The sequence below is a fragment of the Cygnus atratus genome, chromosome 11, assembly GCF_013377495.2.
Source record: "Cygnus atratus isolate AKBS03 ecotype Queensland, Australia chromosome 11, CAtr_DNAZoo_HiC_assembly, whole genome shotgun sequence".
NCBI classification, from domain to species: domain Eukaryota; kingdom Metazoa; phylum Chordata; class Aves; order Anseriformes; family Anatidae; genus Cygnus; species Cygnus atratus.
This window is the reverse complement of record NC_066372.1, coordinates 13,199,740-13,217,857: the sequence shown is the minus strand read 5'-3', so window position 1 is coordinate 13,217,857 and position 18,118 is coordinate 13,199,740. Positions and strand designations below refer to the sequence as shown.

Below are 18,118 nucleotides of genomic sequence, written 5' to 3'. Positions count from 1 at the left end.
CAGGACTGTTCAGGGCAACTGCGCACGGCGAATGGAGCCGCTTAACGATTAACAGGCCTTCGCAGCATTACGGGGGCATGACAGAGGCATTGCAAGACAGACGTGCTTTTTTAGTATTATACATATATATCATGTGTCTGCTGCAGTTATCACACTGAGGGCTTTCAATGAGTCTTGAAGTTTGTTAATTCTGTGATAGTGGTTTATTTTAGAGCCCTGAGGTATGAGATTACGAGAAAAATCTCTGATTTCATTAAAAAGCATAATTTATGGTCTTCGTGTTTGTACCAGAAAGCCTTAAAATGGCAACTGAGTAATAAAGATCAGTTGTTCAGCTATACTTATGCTTGAATGTGAACACAGGGTATGGCAAACTGTTGATTTTTAAAAGAATGCAACACAACTATAATCCGTATAGATCCCATGAGGAGCGGAGTGGCCTGTCTGAATTCTTCGTGTTTGTCATCTTTTTCATACTGAGGAACTCCATCAGTTACTACATTTTCATTAGTAATACAAGGAAAATCATATTATTAATAATGGACCAAGAAGTTTCTGTATACTATGATCCATTTGAAGCCCCAAATCTTCCATCTTCAGCTCAGACACAGGCGAGGCACACCACCACGCCTCAAAACCTCTGGGGCATGCTTCACACCCGACCCACCGCAACGCCACCCCCGTGCCCAGGGCTGCATTTTTGGCTGGGACCCCCAGAAACAGCGCTGCCAAGCGGAGAAACCCGCCGCAGCATGCCGGTGCCGGCGCCCCCTCAGCGGCGTCCCCTCAGCGGCGCCCACACGGCCGCGCCTCATCGCCCGCGCGCGGGCCTGGGCTCGAGACCTCTCCCTCAGGGGGCTGCGCGCCGGGCGAGGAGCCGCTCCTGGGGCCGCGGGTTCGAGTCCCGAGTGGGGCCGCTGCTCCGGGACCGGCGACGGGCGTTCGCCCGCCGCTCTTCCCGGGGGACGGCGGCCGGGGGTCCCGCTCGGGCGCGGTCCCAGCGCACATGTGCGGCCGCCCGGCACATGCTCACTGAGCGCGGCGCATGAGCAGACGCGGCGCGGGGCCATCGGACATCTTGGGCCGCCCCGCACGGAGCGGGGAGCGCCGCCGCCGGGTCCCCGGGGCGGGAGCAGCCGCGGCGCCCCTCTCGCCTCGCCTCGCCCCGGCTGCCTCTCCCACCCCCGCCTCCCCCGGGCTGCTCAGAGCATCCCTCCTCCCCTCTATGCATTTGTCTTAATCCTTCTCAGAGACAAGATGGCAACGCCGGCGGCTGTAAACCCTCCCGGTGAGTAGCTGCCGTTGCCCCCCTGCGCCGCAGGGTCTCCGTCTCGCCCCACGTTGGCCCCGCCGCACCACACGCCCCCGGCCCGCCGTAGGCACACACCGCCCGTGGGGACCGGGACCGGGACGGGGACAGCCCCGCGGCTCTCCCCGCTCCCCCGTGGCTCGGAGCGGGCTCGCCCCGGGACCGGCGGCGGCTGTCGGCAGCCGGGAGGAGCGGGCGGGCGGGCGGCCTCGCACCGAGCCCGGGGGAGACCTCGGGAGCCCGGAGGAGTTGTGCATAAGCACCTGGGGGCAGACGGGAGCGGGGAGAGGCTGAGGGCCGGGGGCTGCTGTCAGTGTATGGTGCCCTACGCCCGGTCCTTGGTGCCCTACGCCCGGTGTCTTTGGTGCCCTGCTGCTGTCCCAGCCACGCTATCTGAAGGGAAAGCGGCATGTCGAAACCCAAGGAAAGCACCTCAAGGCTGGCAGGTCCTTTGGTGTGCTCCCGTTTACCCTGCCAAAAGATGTCATAAATCAATTTTCCGATAATAATTTATTAGCAGAAGGAGCGCACTAAAGTTTTCTCTTTAAATTCTTTGTGGGAGGAAGACGTTCCCTGAGGTGGCGTGTGTCTGTGAGGCGCAATGTCTGGTTCGTTAAGTGCGTGGTGGAGTAGAGTGGGCTTGTGTGATGTGCCGTAGTACGTGTTTCGGTAAGGTACTTTGGTCAATGTAGCGTTGTATCGTCGAGTATCTAACTTTAAACACAAATGGAACAGCGGATTTTGCGCTGGGCTCAATCCTAATGAGGAACACTTTTATCAAAAGTGGATTCCAGTCCTACTTGTTTTAATACTGGGTTATGTTTTGCCATTTTTCGGTCAGTTTCAGTTCTGACTGTTAAGGGCTTCCTGGAGGAAATGTCAACAATCGTTCAAATGTTCTTGTAGCTTTCAAGCTGAAGGTAAACCTTTTGGTGTACACAGTTTGTTTGTTTCAGTAAGTGTCAATAAAGTAAGCAGGAACAACAAACCTTTGCCAATCAGATTGAGTTTTCATTTCAGAATTCTACATATTAAATGAAAATCAATATTTAATGACAGGTTATTAAATGAGTGTTATTTAGCTTCTAGGCTACCATGTCATGCATGATAATGGAGAATTCCAGTGCGTGCACATGTACCTGGCATCAGTGTGCGGTTTTGCAGGCACAGGCAGATACAAACAGCTTTTTTGGGGGAGAAGTTTGGTTTGTCTTCTTCCAATCTGCTTCTCCAAGCTCTGCACAGAAGGAACAGCACTGATCGCTTAGAGGTCTCTGCAGAAACTGCTGAGGATTTGTAGAGCCTGGCGGCCCTTTGGCACCACCCTTTTCCACCTCTTTTTCTACCTACTTGCAGCTGGAGTCACCAAAAATGTGGTTGCAGGAGTTTGGGTACACACGCACTGCAGGGTAGCCTTGGAGCAGGGCTTCCTGGTCGTTCCCCTGTGCCCCAGGGAGCGCTTGTGTTGTGAACTCAGGGAGAGCAACGGGAAACATACTGAATGTGAGCGCCAAGCGTGCTGGCAGTGCAGTGATCCAGCACAACGAGGCTGGCTTGCCGTGCGGTCGTCAAGCGCTTCTAAGCACGGATTGCCGTCCGCCGGAAGGATGAGGAAGCGTGTTGGTTTCCTGGCACGAGCCTACACGTGCGTCCGCGAGGCTGAAGTTGCAGAGCGTCTTCTCACTCCTCGTCTAGGCAGCTGGAGCAGATCTGGGCTGACAGACAGTTCACCAACGATTAATGACCCTCCCATGTTATCTGCGCATGAGCATTGCTGTCAGACAAAGGTAGCTGTGCATGGGCAAAGTCAAAATGAGGAGACTTTGAGCTGTGAAGAGGTGAGAAGAGTAGACTTCACTCTGCAGCGCAGTGCTACGTTTGCTCTACCACGGACAGCAGAAGATAGAGCTGTGTGCGTGACATATCTTGACTTACATTTTTTTAACATTATAATCTGTTGCTTTTGTTATTTAATTTTTAGATTAACCACAAAGCAGTATAGAGAAGCAGAATCAAAAGCTTTACTGAGAGGATTTTAAGGCTGCTTTTTTCTTTTGGGGCCAGATCCTCAGTTGGTGTAGAACAAAAGTAGCCCTATTAGTATTGGTGAAGCTGTGCTGCCTTACGCCAGCTGACTTTCTGATCCACGATGTTAGGGGAGCACAATAGAGAGATTAACTTGTTAAGCATCTTTAATGATGATTAGAAATTACAATATGATTAAATTTTTATTAAGCAATTGTCTGGGGTTCTAATAACATTTGATAATTTAGGCAGGACATTAACCTACAGCTACCACAATACAAATACATGGGGCATTAGTCATATTCTAGGTAGTGGAATGGGGATTATCAGACACGGAAAAGCTTGGTATTCTGTAATTCTGGACGTGGAAATCTTTCCCTGTGGTATCTCCTGGTGCAGAATTGTGCACTGCTCTGTGATGTTATGTTCTCTCCCACGTTAGATGCAGATTTTTCCATTTCCCTGCTCTTTTTGCAACAGGGTGGGAGCAGTTTGCAGCCTGTCCATGTTAGGGCTCGCAGGAGCTGCAGTGTCAGGACCGGATTGTGACAGGGAGACGGCCACATCTGACAGGTCTTTGTGGTGGAGGTGCTCGTCCATTGCTGCAATGAGACATTGCTCTGAGAACTGGGGGCTCTGTAAGATAATCTCTTTTCTTGCTCTTCCTGCACGCTTAACCTCAGGAATAGGATCTGGTTAGAAGTACTTTGTTCGTTTGTCGTAATCTGGATGACTAACCGAAGTGTGAAACACAATACAAGTGTGTGGGAAGCTCATCTGCATTGGCACAAAGCATCAGAGTTAATTTATTTCCTCCTGAAATAAGATTGGCATATTAAATGGGTTTTAAGAACAAAAAAAATGTGGAGGTGTAACAAGCATTTCATAAATTACTGCTTGCAGCAAAGTAACTTAGTGCCACGTCTGTTTTAAATACATACATTTTTGGAATGCAAACTTGTCCGTAACTGTTGCTACTTTGGGGTCAAATTTTGCTTAACTTGTGATGAAGTATGTGATGTGGCGGTTCTTGTAGTAGCCCAGTTGGGATGGAAACGTGAAACTCTTAATGAAATCAACATTTTGTTTTCCTGAGACTTTATGTGGCCTTGGGTGACTAAGTTGGCTCAGTCTTACAGATGGTGCCAGAGCAGCAACTTTGTTGTGCTTAGGTGATGGGAAATGGGCTGGCTTTATCCCTTCAGCTCTTCCCCAGGTGGAAGGGGCAACCTAGGTAGTACCCACAGATACACTACCAAACGCCACACACTCACACACCGAATCTGTAGAAATAGTGAGATTAAACACTCAGAGCTTATCTAGAGTTACACCAGAGGGCAGTTCCCTTAGGGTGTTTTTGGCCATCTTTGAAGCTTTTGTGAATCTTTAGGATTGTATTCTTATATTTAATTGAAAAAACAAAACCAAACAGTAGCTGAGTTGTTCACATAGTCACTAAAGCTCCTGTAACGATTTCTTTTTCAGCAGAGAGTCCAAGGTCTGACAGTATGTACAGCAACCTACCTGGCTCGCAAGGGCATCTGTCAGAGCTGGGTTGAGATTGAGAGAGGTACTGGGCAGTGGCAGAAGTGTGCTGCTGGGGCTTAAAGCCTCCCTCTTACAACCACAGCAGCTGACTGCGCATCCTTTTAGCCTGTGGCTAATGCAGGATTTAAAAAAACAAACGCCTGAGGTTGATCCTCAAGGAAAGACAATTAAATGAGCACTTTCTACTTGCAGTTTGTAACGAGTTAGCAGCAAACTTCATGTTGGATGAATGAACACGTGTAACTCAGCCCTGCATCTGGCTTCTTGTCTTAGGCTGGCTTCTTGTCTGGGAGCTGGTTTTGTCAGTGTCCCATTCGCTTCTCGTGGGAGTTCAAGGTGGAGATAAATCATTCTCCCGTTCCAGCTGGTCCTTCTGGGAATGAAGTGGGTTGTTAGCCCTCCTTGCATTGCACTCGGGCTGCTAAGATGTTAGAAAGTGTGGAAGGGGTTTATTGCTGCCCCGTTCCATGTTCCCACAAAGGAATTGGCTTTGACAGCCTGGCAATTCTTTTTATTTTTTTTTAGCTTTGGTAGAGCTTAAAAATTGATGATTAAAAAATCTAATTTGGTGTTTTAGATTTCAAAATTGTCTATTCAATGCTGAGCCCCAAATTTGTTGTGTTTTATTGCTATGGTAGTAACAGCTTTGCCCATCATTACAATATAGACTATCCAGTAAACTCCAAAATCAATTTGACAGCATCCTGGGGAGTAAACGGAGTGTTCTACTGATGGGGATTATAATGGGCCCTAATGTTTCTGGGATGCAAAAACGTAGTGTTGTTTCTAGGATAGTGCTGAAACGAGTCTCGAAAACTGAACACTCATTAGCTAATGGGATCCTTAAACTACAGATCTTTTCCTTCTGTTTTCATTTCTTTCTTTCTGCAGAACTTGTCCTTATTTCAGTCAAACAGTGGTGTGAGGTGATAATGCCTATTGAACTGTTGTGTGATAATGTTTTGACCTTCAGGACTGTGTGCAGAACTGTAACTTGCATTGAAGAAATGTAATTTTTTGGTATTTCTAATCTACAGGGATTCCAAAGCATTATATTTTAAAGTATCTCTTCTATCACAGAATATTTATTTAAAATTTGCATATGCAGCTTGTGGTTAGTTTCAAATATTTTTTCAAATAGAATAATGTTTCCCCGTTCCTCTTAATAAAAATGCAAAACAAAACAGATATTGCTGATTCCTGTAATACCAGATGGTACTGCTGTTTTTTCTTTCCAGTAAGAAAAATTGCTGTAGAGATTAGGTAGGAAGGGAAAAAACAGCCATTTCAAAACAATCAAGGCAAAATAACACCTTTGAGTTAGTGATTATTGCTATTAAGAGGACAGAAATGGGGCTGTCATTATGAAGATGAATTCAGAGATTATGCTTAAATGGCTTGTGAAGATCAGATGTGTGTATAGTTTAGGGTAATTTTTTTAGACTTACTGCTTCATAACTGACAAGTAAGAATGGAAATGCGTTAATTCATTGCTAACTGAAGAAAGTATAATGCTATTAACATTTTGCAATAGAAGGGGGAAAGAGGGGCCTTGAGTTTAGGACGTGGGGATGTAGATCTCAGTTCTTGTAGGTCTTCTGCAGATTTTCCAGTCCGCCTTGTGGAAGCATCCCTTTCGGCGGCCAGCAGCATTCAGAGGTGGATGAGGATGGGGCTGCTCTGCCTGGCCAGCACCACGGATGCATGGACACCAGCCCAAACTAGGTTCTGCTGCTGACAGAAGAGCAGGCTCAATAACAGCCATGGGGGAAAGAAATCTGAAAATATAAAGGTGCTCCTTCACCCATTTGCTAAGATAGTTTGTGCAAGAAAACAGATGCGTTGGACCACAGAGGCAGAAATTCTGAAATTTTGGAGAACTTGGGTGGCCGCACAGTATATAAACAATTGGTACTTGTTTATTCTTGCCGACAATGTTTCTTTTGTTCGAATGCAAAGCATTTCCTGCCACCCCACGTGTAGCCTGCATTCTGTGTAACGAGGAAGAGAAAAATTGCATAAGGCTGTTGCCCTACGTTTTAGCTTTTGGTTATAATCCAAAGTGGATGCACATTGTAACCAAAGAAAAAAAATGCTAAGTGAATCATTCATCTTCTATTGTAAAACTAAAAAAACAAAAAAACAAACAAACAAACAAAAACACCACAATATCAATTTAGATAACTGCTTATCCAAATTAATTTCAGTATGGAAGGAATACTTTTGGTTGATGAAATAAAAACAGTTGCCCTATTTAGTCAGCGCATGCTCTTGGAAGATCTTCGAACTGGTAGATCTGATGCTCTCATACCTGTCTTTGGTTTTCTTGCTTTTTCAGTCTTTGTTGTTTATATCAAGTTAGTAATGAAAAGGAATTGGTTGGATAAACGCATGTGGACCAAATTCCCCCTTCTTGCCTACTTCTGAAGGAGTATTTTTGTCACAAAGTATTGCAGGATTTCAGCAAATACTGGCCTTTTAGATGAGCAAGTTGCGTGGTTTGGAACTTCAGTACCGGGCATAGAGCACCATGTTTTTCAGAAGAGATGATTGCAACTTTACCTTGAGTAGTCAGCATTTCAAATGGATTTATGTGGAAAAAGGCAACATTAATAAACTATCTTTCATCTGTCTTGGGTTTATTGTTTGCGTGAATGGTTGCGTGACCATAGTCATGCAATGGGTGATGAATTAGAAGCTGCTTTCAAGATAGATGTAATTTCCTTTTTTTGTACCCGAAGCATGCTAGTCCTCCTTGGGCAATGCCATCTGCACATGGAGAAAGAGAAATGCTTTCTTTTGGATGTTCTGCATTTTCATGAATGCTTCTAAATTTTCTGCTTCCTCCTTTCTTTTGTCAGTTTTTATTTCCATTCTGCTGATCTACCTCCCACATTTCTATCCTCCAGTTTCGATTCTGCGTTCCACTTGCGTGCCCCTGCTTCTCGGACGACTCCTGTGACTGCCACAGTTTGACTGTGGTGCTGAGCTGAGCTGTGCATTGGCTTCTCAGTTACTCTTGTCTAAATGTAAATGAATCCTGGCATTGTACTGCTGCTTCTCTCAAGTCTTTCAACAGTTTGTAAGTTGTCTCCATTCCGTTGATAGCAACTCCTTAAAGAGAAGTCCGTCTTCTTCTAAGTAGCAACTGTGCAGCCTTTTATGTAATGGAGCAGCTACTACAAGGTATAATCAATTGGCTCAAATTAGGACTATCTATTAGTTTACATCTTCTCTACATGTATATATGTTGCTGTTTTGTTCAAGGACAGCTCATAACGTTAATTTTAAATGTTTAGATTTGGGCTGCTGCTGTTTTTCTCATCTAAATGTCAACTGCATGTGACAAATAGAATAATATAAAATAATTACATATTTTTTCTCCAATCAAGGAAAAGGGGTGTTGAATTGTTTAATTACTGGCTTTGCCAGCACACAGATGGGAAGGCTTTTCAGGTAAGTTGCTCATACAAAATGCCTGAAATGGGTAGTAATTAACAACTGGCTCTTCATTGGTATGTTAATTATGCTGCCATTTGTCCTGGTGCCTGTCCTTGTTTTAAATGTTCAGTTACACTGAACTGAAGCGTTCACTTCCTGGCAAACACAGAATGTATCAGAACAGTTTGACTCTCAGATATATGCAAATATTTTATGGGAAGAGGCATGCCAGTAAATCACTGAGCTGCAAAGGACAAAAACACTGCATATTTGTATTCCTCAGAGGTAAAAGCAAAATCTGTTTCTATGGAATATACAGGCCTGGTTTTGAAAAATGTTCTCCAGTGCTTTCCCAGTAATAATCCAGAACACAATTTCATGCAGGTAAATAACCTGAGGGGCTGGTTGCTGCTGGCTCTCTCCATTAGGAAAGGTAGGTGGACATCTGGGTGCTGTGACATGTTCTTGCAATGCATGTATTTTTAAAACTGCATTGTCTATAATATCTGGATGGAAAATCGAGCAGAGCTGGAAACAATTTTAAAATTTGAGGTAAAACAGGCTATTTTGAATGCAAAGAGAATTAAAGTAACATCTTGTGTATAGATCACGTCAGTAGTTTCAAATCGTATTTAATTTACAGTTCAGTTCTTTTGAGAATGCAGGTTGTCCTCTGTTACTTGGGTGGTGCTTTGCCCAGCGCATCCCCAATCTCCACATATTACCATGACAGGTAAAAACAGACTGCATCCAGCATGAATCTTTAAGTTATTCAGTGATGTCCTGAAGAGGGCCAGGGTGGTAGTTAGGTGGCTGAACAGCATGTCAGAATGAGACCAGTGTTTGAACTTGCTGAGTCTCTGTCACGTGGAAAGTGGTTCGTCTTCCCAAAGCCCTGTGACCCTTGTCATCACAGGGCAAGTCAGACACCCCTGAAATTAGGTACTGGTTTTATAACAGGAGCTGTAGGAAGAGGATTCTAGTCATAAAATTAGCTATAAAATGGCACTAGCTACTGTGTGTCACTGCCCTCTGAGTCATGTTTGAGCTGTTTATTGACCAAAAAAATGTGGTGCTGTTGGTACTGCAGAGCTTGTATGGCTCCAGAAGAGCTGGAGATCCCTTGTTCCGTGTCCAGCAGGCAAAGCTGCCAGCTCCGTTTGGAGTCCAGCTTCAGAGCCTGGAAGTATTGTCAGCTAGAAAAGCTTGGTTTTGAGATGCTAAATTCCTGTGTTCACAGCCACTGAGAGGCAGCTCATTTAGCAGAGGCCTGCGGAGGCTGGCCCTGTGACAGAGCTCAGAGAAACAGGGGTCGGTCTGACCGCCCCCATGAGTCCTGTTCATGTCACAGTATATGGAGACACCGATGGTTTCTGACGGTTTATTTTTTTAGGGCATCTTAAGAGATTGACTGGTTGTCTGTGCATAGCTGTGTCACCTTGCTCTGCACTTTCTGTAATAAGAAGTGATTTGACCAGTAGAAAACAAGGCTGCATAATGAAAACTTCCCTGTATTTTTCATGATTTTCAGCAGCCATAGGAATAGAAAGGTAAATTATTGGAGGTATGTAAAGGTTTCAGTGTTCCTGGGATAAATATTCTTTTACTAATTCATCTTGTTGATGTTTTCATGGAAAAAAGGGTGAAATTTAATTTGCTGGGTGATCAGGTTTGTGGGAGCAGCAATTGCATCTTAGTTGCATTGTATTTTTACTTACCAGTGAAGGTTTGAAGTATGCACTTTCATTGTTGAAATTAAAGTAAATGAACCATCACTGAGAAAACCACGGGAGCGTTTTCAAGCTCTTTTACGAAGACTGGAAAATAAGAATAGCTTCTGAATGTGTGGGCACGTTTTAAAAGGTGGGCTGAAGTCCTAATAATTATTCTTCAGCTCCTTTCTTGTAGAAATTTTATCAGGCCAAATAGGTTTCCTGTAAAAAATAGTCTTGGAGGGGGTATTGAGATCTTCTCTGGCCTTGAGGCACAGTTTGGCTGGAAGAGGTCGGTCTCTGCCTGCTCCACAGGAGGATGGAGGTGCCCGAACGTGGTGCTGAGTGGGCTGGAGGTGCTGTGCTCCCCGTCCACTGCACCACTGCCCCCGTGTAAGCTAAAGGCTCATGGGGCAGGTTTGGGCGACATCTGTCTCTGAGCACCAACTGTTCGCAGTTGGTGTGTTGAGGGCATCTTCTGTTCTCTCATCATGGTGGTGGTTTCCAGCAAAGAGGACAGTGGACTGTGGGATTAAGGGTGTTTTAAATAAACATGAATATCTTCCCCAAAAGTCACATGTTGAAGTCTGCAGAATCCAAATCTTACACTTGTACTCAGGTACCGAAAAATGTGGGAGGTCTCTGCAGGTTCTCTGCCAGAAGTTGTCCGTGCTATGAGTTAAGAAGAGAAATGTTCTCCTGTTACGCAGGTGAGGCTCAGCTGGATTTTCACTACCAACAAAACACAGCAGATCAGACTTGTGCTACATGGAACCCCTGTCCAAAATTTTGTCTGTCACAAACATTTAAGAATAAAGTATAACACTTCCATTATGGATACTTACGGATTAAGACTGCAACAGAGAATTTTCTACCTTCTTTGCAGGTGATGGGCGTTGTGAAGTACGTAGGTTTATAAGAGTCTTTTGTTCCTCTTGTAGGTTATTTAAGCTTGAGACTTGGTTCTTGAATGATAGCCGTTGTTAGTTTTATTTCTTCTAACAGAAATCAAGTGCTCCTCTACTTGGCGTAGTCTGTGATGTCTTCCTGATATAACAAATGAACCCGTGCTCTCTGAGATGTAGTAGTAAATCAAATAAATTTTGCTACTCTTCTGCTCAGCAAACAACTTACCATCGTAAGTTTCCAAAGTATTTGCTGGCTCAAGACTTACTTTTTTTTATTATTTTTATTTTTTAAATGGTGTCCTCCTTCAGCTACTTTAGCCCTTTGGTTCTCAACAGTAAATGGAATTAAGGCTTAAGATTTCAACATTTTAGTGAAAGCTGCCAATCTGAATTTCTTTTGCAGTATTCCTATGACCTTGAGATAGGCATTCTAGCCACACACACTATAAGCATACCAGCTAGATTTCTCCAGAGTTCTCCCTTTTGCTGCTTGTATTTCTCCCTCCAGGTTCCACGTGTGTTTTAAAAAAGGAGACCATGGAAATATCTACTGTAGTTTTTGAGGTGAGGCAGCTGTAGGAAGGTGCTGTAAAATAAAATCTTAATGCTGTGGTACAATAACCAAATTAAGGGATAGGTGGTTTTACTTGGTGGCATTTTGGTTGGATAGAATCAGTTGGAGATCTGTGGGTGGGTGGAAAGAACATTTACTTGAAGTTCATGCTGAATTATGTTTTGCTTGAGGAAAACTATTCATTACTCGCATAACTGGCACATGCTTTCTTACTCCTCCTCTAAAGCGCTACCTGACTGCTTTGATGAAAAGGGTGAGATGTCATTAAGGAAGCGGCTCTGCCTCACCTACTGATGCTGTGCAAAACCTTTCCTGCCCTTGGTGTAACCAAGTAGGACGCAGGCAGAACCAGTCCTGGCTTTGCTCAAGGAGGACCGTACATGTGGTGAAGGTTTTGGGGTGTGTGGGGTCACGGCTCCATCCCTTGGGATGGAGTGTGTGGCTATTCATAATGCACCAAAGCTCGCTGCAGCTCCACCTGTACCCCCTTCTTGGGATTGGTCTTCCAAGATGATCTTCAGGACAAAATGTTCTTTCATCGCTGCTCAATTTAAAGCGACTGTGGTAATTATGAATAAGAGTTTTGGAGACCAATAAATTCTCACAGTGCAGGAGAATTCTTGGCTGTTACAAGCTGCCTGCATTTTTCAGTTTTATTGCTGGCTGGCTACCTCCTGTCTGAGAAGTGACCGGGGAAAGAAGACAGACTTGTGATACAGTCACTAGCCAGGGTTCAAACTGATTTCACACTTCTACTTAACCTCTGACAAGTCAAGTAATAGCCGCGTGCCAGAGTTACCAGTCATTTGATTTTTGTTTCAGTTCTCTTATTTCCAATTTGCCTGTCCTGCTTATAAGTCTGTGTATTCTGGGATGGCTTTTTTATGTGCATCTGTGAAATTAGTTCAGTTACAATGGGTTATAAAATAACGTATCTGTAGGACAGCGTGGAGTGCCTGAATATCTTTTTTTTTTTTTTCATTGTTATGTAATTAATAATACTTTAATAACAGACCTGTATTATGTTGGTCTACCAAAGAATATTTCCCTCTCATTGGGAAGAAGGGGAGATAAAAAGCAAAATATACATTTTCTTTTGCCTTGGAAACAACAAATATTATTTATTCTAGGCACATTAATAACCATTAATTTGTATTTTCTTTATATGGTAGCTATGATGTTGGGATAACATGTTTTCTTAGTGTCTTTGGAAAGTATACCCGCGAGCACAGATGGATAGCCATTTCATTGCTAAACTACCAATCATCGACCTGGCGATAAAATCTTAATATAGGCTTTACAACTCACTCCTTGCTCTCTTGACTTATGGTCACTCAATCTGCATTTGGAAACATGTTGGTTTGTTCTCAGCCGAGTACAGTTTGAATTAAGGTTGAGAGCAAAATATTGATTGCTTTGTGCACACACACAAATTAAAAAACTGTATGAAAAATAGAGTGAATATTATGAGTAATTTTTCAAGTGTTACGTGTTTGAGAGCTGAATCCAAAAAGTAGGAAAATGCATTATAGGGGGTATTTGGTTGGTATGTTAACTCAAACTGCTCTTTCAGAGAAACTTGATTTCAAGTAAATACGTTTTCAGAAATCAAATGATGATTTGTCCTAATGTTGAAATGTAACAGTAAGGTATTTGTGGTGATTTTTTTTTTGTTGGTTAATGCCTTGGGCTGCTACCAGTTGTTTGCTTTGTTCCGTAGAGTTCCTGTAGTAGCTGGGACACAGTTGCCACGTTTGGCATTCGGAGTAATTGTATACGTCCTTTGTACTTGTCTGTGCTGCTCTTCCGTCAGCAAATATGAAAGTTAAAGATTGAATTTGATCAATATTTATAGACAAATACTCAGCTTGTTTTTTGACAAACATCCGATTTGTTTGTAGTGAGTTTTTTTCAGTGTCATTCTTCGCTCCCGTATTTGGTGTATCCACAGAACCGTCTGTATACTTTTGTGAGCAAGAGGCTTGTAATGGATGTCAGTCAGATCATATTTAACATGAACATGAGGACATGAACATCCAGTAAATTCTTGTAATTTGTAATTTTGAAAAAGCAACAAGAGTATCGCTTTTATAATAGAACACTTCTTGAAAGCCCAGCAGAGCTTACTTGGAACCATAATTGTTCTTGTTTTAAAATCAGTAATTCTGACAAAAGCGAAGTATTAGATTCAGTATTCATTCAATAAATGTAACACCAAGGAACCTTCTGCAGCAGAGCATAGCAGTATTTTGTATTTACTGTATGCCTATCAAGATTTCCCTGACTCCATATTGTTGGGGTGTTCTCTTTGGGGCATCTGTGGGAATGAAACACTCTAGAAAGTAAAGCAAAAAAATGCAAATGCAGCTACTGTTGAATTTCCAAAAGCCTGTGGGCTTGTATTATATTTTTATATGCAGACATGAAAGATGTAATGCTTGAAATTACCTAGAAGGCAGACTGTTCTAAACAGTGTAATTAATGATCCTGGGGCAGTGATGGGTAGAAAAATCATTAAGGCCTTTGTTTGTAGCCTTTTTGGAAGGTAGAAAAAATCAGCTTTTGGGGAAACTCTTCTTCAAAGACATGGGCTACTGCTAGTACAGGTTGGTATGTCAGAGCAGTGGGAGTTTCAGAAGATGTTCCTAAGGCTGTCCTCTGCCGGAGGTTAAACTGAACACATCCAGGGCCCTGAACGGTGCAGTCGGTAGGCTGGAGGTAGACTGGTGGATACTTTTCAGGCATCTTTTTGAGGTCCAGTCAGATTTGAATCTGGAATTTCCCTGTCCACAGACCTTTTCCATGATCTAAAGGCTGGACTACAGAGCTTCATAAATTGTGCCTGGAGTTTAGAAAAAGAATGGTTTGAAATAATGGATCACAACCAGTCTATTCACTTGTGCATCTTGTTCAAGTGGTTTGAAATTTTTGATCCTCGTCTCTGCTATGGAAAAGTGAAGATAGGTGTTTTTTCCCACCTCTAGACAGAAAAATTAAAAGAGATGTCAATCAGAAAATCTTTTACTTGCAGGAATTTCAGTGAGGGATAAAATGAACATGGTATTTAATACTCAAGGCTCAGGCTGGGTTTTTAAAATGGAGCTAAGTGTGTTTTTTTTTCCTCACCAATTCTTACTGCAGAGAACGTTGCTTAAGAAATTTTGAGGAAAAAGGAGAAACAGGAAATCATACTGTTTTTAGAACATATTTTGTGATGCATACTGATATTCTTTTTAGGGTATTTCACACAAATATTCTTACTTGTAGTAATAAATAGGGATGTGGAAGCACCTGAAAGGCCGATTAATTATCGTAATATCAAATAGGCATCATTTGCTTGTTGATCGAGCAGAACTGAAGTCATTAGTGCTATCAATAAAATATTGTTTAATGGAAACAACAGAATTGTGATTACCCAACAGTGCCTAAGGACACTGTAAATACACTGATAATTAAGTGTTTGGTAACAGGAGTTATTGTTCTGAATAGAATTTAGAATTAACATACTCTTCTGAGGCAAACTTAAAAAAATATTTCTAATAAATAATAATAAATTAATAAATAATAAAGGCATTTGAAGGATATGAGTAAGTGATGTACAACTAATAATTTAAATTGGAGGGGTCTAAATTTTGTATCTTTGTAGTTGAACTGTGTTGTTCCTGAGCTTTCTACATGCAGTGGGACTGGATTCCTTGTGTGTGGGTGCATCCAGAAGGCTCAGGTCTCTGACCCCATCTTAGTGGCTTGCAGGACAGCTTGTGGTCCACTGCCACAGCAGTTTAGTCTTACATTGTTGGACAGACATTGCTTCCTCAAAGGTACTTCGTTCAGATCTTTCATTGTCTTCCTTAGCATCCCTTGATGACTTGGCTCAGTGAACTGACCACCAGTGGTGATTTCTCTGGGTGTTTGACCCGTGCTCTGTTGTAGTAGGCAGTTAAGGCACAAGACACCGCTTCTTGGTCTGGCTCTCAGAGTTGCAGTTTTAAGTTCAGGATAAATAATGTAAATACTTGTACCTGTGAGCTTAGACCATGCTTACTGTGCCTGTCCACCTCAATGAAAATGGATTAAAAGAATATTTATGTGAAACAGCTAAGAGGGGACCACACATGAATTCATTCACAAGAAAGTCTCTGCTCAATATTTAAGAAAAGTCTTGTTAAAGTTCTTCCAAGTCAAATCAAAAATTATATGCATAAATACTGCCTTGCATGCTCATGAAATCTGAGAGCTGACTTACCATAGATAGCTTTACAGAAAATGTGGACAAGAATCAAGTGATGTTGATTCTCAAGTCACGTAATTTGACTTTCATGTGCATTTCTGGGTCAGGATGAAAAGTGAAATAGTCAAGAGAAGGCTTTGGATTCCTAGGAAAGCTAGGCTACCCCAGTCTGCATTTCGTTAAGGTCAATCTTGTAGGCAGATTTATTACCCATTCCCTTTATTTCATTGCATATTTACAGCTATTCGGTATGTTTTTATGAGGTTGATAGAAGCTCAGAGCAGGCTACCTCTGTGAAAGGAGAGCACTGTTGTATTGTTGATGTGAACTCCAGGGAACCATAGTGAGGCTTTTCTTGCTTGTACCATTATAATTATCTTAATGGTAATTTCAAAACAATTTCTGCAAATTGACATTTGAACTCAAATTGATTTTGTTCATGTGCAACCACTGAACTTTGGCCAAAATCTAAACCAGGTTCTGTTGCTGGAAAAAAAATGGCTAGACAGACAGCAAGAAGCCAGACTTCTTGATAGAAGTGAACTGTTGTTTTTATTCACTCATCTTCAGATTACTTATTTAATAGTGAAGTCGCAAATGATGGCATAGTAACTGCTCAATAGTTTATCTACACACATTGCTATTATTTATTTCTCATAAAACAGTTGCATAGGAATTTATTAAAGCACGTTAGCTTGTAAATATCTTTGGACAATTATCTTGCAGAACAGGAAAATGAAACAAGATGAAGAGTTTGAGGAAGGACAAATAGCAATGTCTATATAAAACAAGTAATCGGTCATCAAGAGTAAGGACGTGCTATGGCAAATACTTAATTTGATTATTTATGAAATAAATTGGGAGTTGGCTAATTTCTTACCTCTGGAGAAGAAGCAAGCTTGAGAAACATGGTGTGCCCTGCTCATCATGTACAACCTGGCTGTCCTGTCCCAGACAAAAGGTTCATCCAGCTCAGCATGTCCTTTTCCAGCATTGGCCACAGCAGATGCTTGAAGGAGTATAAAATCAGGGCAAGCACGTGTGGTGCTCCCCTGGGTACGTTCCCAGCCCTCAGCCGTGCGTGACTCAGAGCCTTCCTGAGCCAGGCATGACATTTGTACTGAACACCTCTCAGCATGTTTCCTTTCCACTGTTTTGGGAAGTACAGCCAAACAGTACACTGTTTTGGCCCGTACAGCCTTCTAGCATCCGCAGCTTCCTGTTGCAGGAGCATCCAGAGATGGTCATGGCTGGTCAAGATGGCACGGAAAGAAGTAAAAATGGTGCAGGGAGATTTAAAAGGGAGATTTAAAAAAATAAAAATTAAAAGGTACAATTTGTAGGACAGTTTAACTCAAATGGTGTCCCTTTGCACTTGATGAGTGGACAGGCTCGGGGTGGTTCCCAAGAGGGGACTGGCAGTGCAAGGAACCTCGATTCAGCTGTTCAGTTAGAGGCACATAGTCACGGGGACATCTGGCACGTGGAGCAGTGCAGGAAATAAGGGGTGGTTGGATGAGAGCGTTTTGCTTTCTGTGTAGAAAGAATTCAAGTCCTAACGCGGAGGCAGATGCAACAGAATTTAGACATAATTGGAATCCCAGTAGAGCTAACGGTGCAGTGATGTGTTGTTTGTTGTTGGTGGTTTTGTTTGTTTGGTTTTGTTATTTTAGCTTGTACTGGAACAAATTGAGAGCAACCCAGTTGGCTCTTTGCTTTCCTGCTGAGCCACAAAATGTCAGAGCCTTACCAAGCCCTTTTAACTAATAACGAGTGAGGATATTCTGGTGCAGCTCCACGTGCAGGTGTTTTGCCTAGGTCCGTGATTACCGTGCCTGGCTTCAGTGTAGCTCTGGCTTGTCTTGCAGCTTCCGCTTTCCCTCCTGGTGTTTACTGGTTGAAATACAGCAAGTGTTCTGTTTTAAAAAGGAAAAAAAAATATTCCTGTGCATGAATTTCTAATTGAATGCCAACCCAAACAAGTTAAATGAAACAGACTTGTTAAATGATGAGTTAATGGACTGAGCATGATCTGTCTCTGAGAAACTTGAAGGAAAGTCATTGCACGTTATTATTTTTCATCTTGTTTGTTTGCCCAGGCTGGACGTATGCTTCAATTTTTGTGAGTTCATAAATGGGTTAGCCTTGGCCCATTTTGCATAAAAGAATAGCCATAGATTGTATTTGCTCGTTCTGACACAGTAAGTAAAAAATATGGAAAATAACTTTGAATGTTACCTTCTGTTTCTTGCACACAACTTATAATTATGCAGTTATTTTTGGCAAATACAAAATGTCAGAGGAGGAGGGAGGATCACCATTCATTTTAAATGGAAATGATGCATTGTGTGGGAAGCCTAATTTTTTTGT

At 42.7% G+C, this 18,118-nt stretch overlaps 1 protein-coding gene across 7 annotated transcripts in view; it reads left to right on the top strand.

Annotated features, from left to right (window-relative positions):
- Positions 1–1,034: 1,034 nt before the first annotated feature.
- Positions 1,035–18,118, top strand: part of ARNT2 (aryl hydrocarbon receptor nuclear translocator 2) — a 107,269-nt gene continuing 90,185 nt past the window's right edge. For 6 of the 7 annotated variants that reach the window (XM_035554641.2, XM_035554639.2, XM_050712957.1 and 3 more), the window contains exon 1: positions 1,052–1,288. In XM_035554641.2, coding sequence (XP_035410534.1) covers positions 1,258–1,288 — 31 coding nt within the window. In that variant the 5' untranslated portion in view covers positions 1,052–1,257. Of the gene's footprint in view, positions 1,289–18,118 lie in introns of all 7 variants that reach the window. The other variant, XM_035554640.2, reaches the window with a different exon arrangement.